The sequence below is a fragment of the Myotis davidii genome, unplaced genomic scaffold (assembly GCF_000327345.1).
Source record: "Myotis davidii unplaced genomic scaffold, ASM32734v1 scaffold970, whole genome shotgun sequence".
Lineage (NCBI taxonomy): Eukaryota > Metazoa > Chordata > Mammalia > Chiroptera > Vespertilionidae > Myotis > Myotis davidii.
In genome coordinates this window covers 471,719-475,463 of record NW_006282204.1, presented here as the reverse complement: position 1 = coordinate 475,463, position 3,745 = coordinate 471,719, and the positions used below count along the sequence as shown (strand labels likewise).

At 49.9% G+C, this 3,745-nt stretch overlaps 1 protein-coding gene across 1 annotated transcript in view; it reads left to right on the top strand.

The window, feature by feature from the left end:
• The window catches only part of DNAH3 (dynein, axonemal, heavy chain 3), a 181,263-nt gene that overhangs the window by 34,585 nt on the left and 142,933 nt on the right, over nucleotides 1–3,745 (top strand). The window contains exon 15 of the mRNA XM_006752778.2: nucleotides 723–804. Coding sequence (XP_006752841.1) covers nucleotides 723–804 — 82 coding nt within the window. The remainder of the gene's footprint in view (nucleotides 1–722; nucleotides 805–3,745) is intronic.

Genomic DNA, 3,745 nt, shown 5'->3' with positions numbered 1-3,745 from the left:
TCACAGTGTGGCCGGGCCCTCACAGTGTGGCCGGGCCAAGTTAGAGTTTGTAAAGACCAGGTTCTGCAGGAGAAGCTGATGTGCTGGCCTTCGTCAGCCACGCCTCAGAGCTGCTTTCGCCTGGAAACACCTGTGGATGCCCGGTGTTCACAGGGTGGGGCTGAGGGAGGAGCGAGGAACCTGGGGGTGACACAGTCCTGGGCTGTGCCTCGGGGTGAGCAGGCCCTGGGAACTCTCACTGCGCTCTGCCTCCTCAGCCACGGTGCAGGGGGAGCCACGTGTCAGGTGGGACATCTGGCATGGATATCATTACTGACACGTAACTCAGTGAGGGAAATTGTTTAGAGATTAGAACCCGAACATCACCCCAGGCTTTGAGTCCACTCCCCGCCTGGGAGGCGGTCAGGCCAGACGTGGGGGCGTGGCTGGCGAGGCTTTGAGACCTGGGCTTCCAGCCTGCGCCCACGTTCTCGTGGTGTGACCTCGGCCCCTTCCTTACTGCTGCCCACCTGTGAAACCGAGGGGTCACGCGGCCTGCCTTCCGGCGGCCGGGCCGTGGTGAGCCTGAGTGATGGGGCTGTCACCCCACCGCGGGCCCCGCCCTGCCGGCCACGCCCGCCGCCCTCCTGTCCTCTCGCTGAAGCAACACGCAGCCCTGAGCAGGGGCATGTGTTTTGCAGACGAGGACATCAAGCTGAACAGCACCCTCTTCCTCTGGCCAGACCAGATCGAAGATGTCTTTGAAAACAGTCGAAACCTGCTCATGAGCAAGAGGGACCAGGCGGAGGTGGACCTCTTTAAAAGGTACGGGGAGTCTGTGTGACAAATGACACCCAGCTTCATGACACCCTGCAGTCCCCTGTTCTGCTGGACCCCCGGCCCCTCCCAGCAGAATGGGCAAAGGCTGCAGGTAAAAGGAAGTTCGCGTTCCCACTGAGGGGAGCTAAGCCTCCTCTGCCAAGGCCTTCCCTCCCTGCCTCGAACCATTGAAACTTGGCGGTGCAGGGAGAGAAGAGGTAAAAACAGCAGCCTTGAGAACAGCCCCACAATAACAGCAGGAGCATCAGCCCCACTGGGGAGGCGTCAGGACAGGGAGACGGGGGCAGGAGGCCGAGAGGCCCAGGCACAGCTTTCTGCTCGGTGCTGGGGCGGCAGTGGCCGTGCGCTCTCCTTCCTTCCGATGGAGTCCCACTATGCCCGTGCTCTGCTCTGACATGCAGTGTGTGTGCCTGCCACGTACAGGCTTCGCCCGGTGCAGGGAGCACAGGCAGACGGCACAGCCGGACAGTGTGGCGGGATGTGGCCAAGGGCCGTGCGCGGGGCCCACACACTCACACACGCACCAGCACACACCCCAGCTTGGTTATAAACAAACGTTTCCGCCAGTTACTACCCCCTCTGCATGCAAGTCTCCCACCTCAGTCCCTCATTCCTGCAAGTACAAGAACGGGCAGGAGGAGACAGCAGTGGGAAGGTCTACTGAGAATGGGAGTTTGGGCTAAAGGGTGAAGCCGTTTAGTCACTTCCTTCAAAATATAGCCTAGATCTGCTACCCACCCCCCACACCCCCCAAAAGAAACAGAGATGTGTGTGTGCACATGAACTTTCTCTTCCAGTAGCTCAATCCTCTCTCAACCGAAATGGATACTGTCCCCAGAACCCACAGCTTAGCCCAATGGGTGGGACTGATTTTTTCAATTAACAGACTTTACTTTTTGGAACAGTGTTAAGTTCACAACAAAACTGAGCCAAAGTACAGAATTTCCCAAAACTGCCCCTCCCGACACACATCCTCCCCCGCACGGGAATGGGTTGTGGATGCCTGACCTGGAAGCAGAGCCCCTGTGTGTGGGTTCGATGCACCTCAGTGTCCTGTCTGGGAAGTGGGGTGACAGCAGGCCCAGAGCACCTGATCTCACGAGGGCTCTGCTGGGGAAGGGGGCGAGATGGTGCCTTGGCTCCAGCATCAGAATCTGTTAGTGACTTTCAGCAATGACTTCTCGGGGGAGAAAAAGTCCTCTCCACGTGGCGCTCCCACCCCGGGCGCCCTTGCAGGACGTCTGTGAGACTAAGACACAGTGAGTGCTGAGGAGGCTCAGAGGACTGAGGGGACCCGGGGGAGGGGAAAACTGTTACTTAGGGTGAGCGGGGGAGAGGGCTGGGCTTCTCCTTCCTGGGCAGCTCTCAGCTGGACACCACTGGCGGCTCCTGAGATCTCAGCACCAGGGCGAAGAGCTGCAATAGGAAAGTCAGTACCAGGCTGTTTGGGTTATAATGGCTTTGTAATATAGTTTGATATCCAATATTCTGATCTCTCCAACTTTGTTCTTCTTTGTCAAGATTGCTGCAGTTATTGAGAGTTTTTTATGGCTCTATATAAATTTTTGGAGTATTTGTTCTAGTTCTGTGAAGTATGCTATTGGTATTTTAATAGGAATTGCATTGAATCTATAGATTGCTTTGGCTAGTACGGACATTTTAATGATGTTAATTCTTCCAATCCATGAACATGGTATATGTTTCCATATTTTTTGCATCTTCCTCTATATCCTTTTTCAAAGTACAGGTCTTTTACTCCATGGTTAAGTTTATTCCTAAGTGTCTTATTTTTTGTTGTTGTTGGAATTGTAAATTGGATTGTTGGTTTTTTTAGTTTCTCTTTTGAGAGTTCATTATGGGTGTATAAAAAAGCCATTGATTTTGGGGTGTTCATTTTGTATCCTGCTACATTGCCAAGTTTATTTTTTAACTCTAGTAGTTCCCTGGTGGAGTCTTCAGGGTTTTCTATGTACAATATCATGTCATCTACAAATAATGACAGTTTTACCTCCTACTTTCCAATTTGGATGCCTTTTATTTCTTTTTTTAAAATTTATATTCTTCATTGTTTAAAGTATTGCATAAGTCTCCTTTTTTCCCCCATTGACCTCTCCCTGACCATTCCCACCCCCCAGAATATGCCCTCACCTGCTACTGTCTGTGTCGATTGGTTATGCTAATATGCATGCGTACAAGTCCTTTGATTGCTCTCTAACCCCCACAACCATGCCATTTGTCTCTGGATCTATTGTTGTTCGTCAAATTATGTCAACCATTATATCCCATATATGAGTGAGATTATGTGATATTTATCTTTCTCTGACTGGGCACTTAGGCTGTTTCCAAATCTTAGCTATTGTAAATTGTGCTATGAACATAGGGGTGCATATATCCTTTCTGATTAGTGTTTCTGGTTTCTTGGGATATATTCCTAGAAGTAGGATTATTGGGTTAAATGGAAGTTCCTACTTTAACTTTTTGAGGAAATGTCATACTGTCTTCCATAGTGGCTGCACCAGTCTGCATTCCCAACAGCAGTACACGAGGGTTCCCTTTTCTCTGCATCCTTGCCAGCACTTGTTGGTTGATTTGTTGATGATAGCCTTTCTGACAGGTGTGAGATGGTATCTCGTTGTTTTCATTTGCATCTCTCAGATGATTAGTGATTTTGAGCATGTTTTCATATCTCTTCTGGCCTTCCTTATGTCTTCTTTAGAAAAGTTTCTATTTAGGTCTGTTGCCCATTTTTTGATTGGATTTTTTATCTTCCTTTTGTTAAGTTGTATGAGTTCCCTATAAATGTTGGAGATTAAACCCTTATCAGATATAACATTGGCAAATATGTTCTCCCATGCAGTGGACTTTCCTGTTATTTTGTTGATGGTTTCTTTTGCTGTGCAGAAACTTTTTATTTTGATGTAGTCCC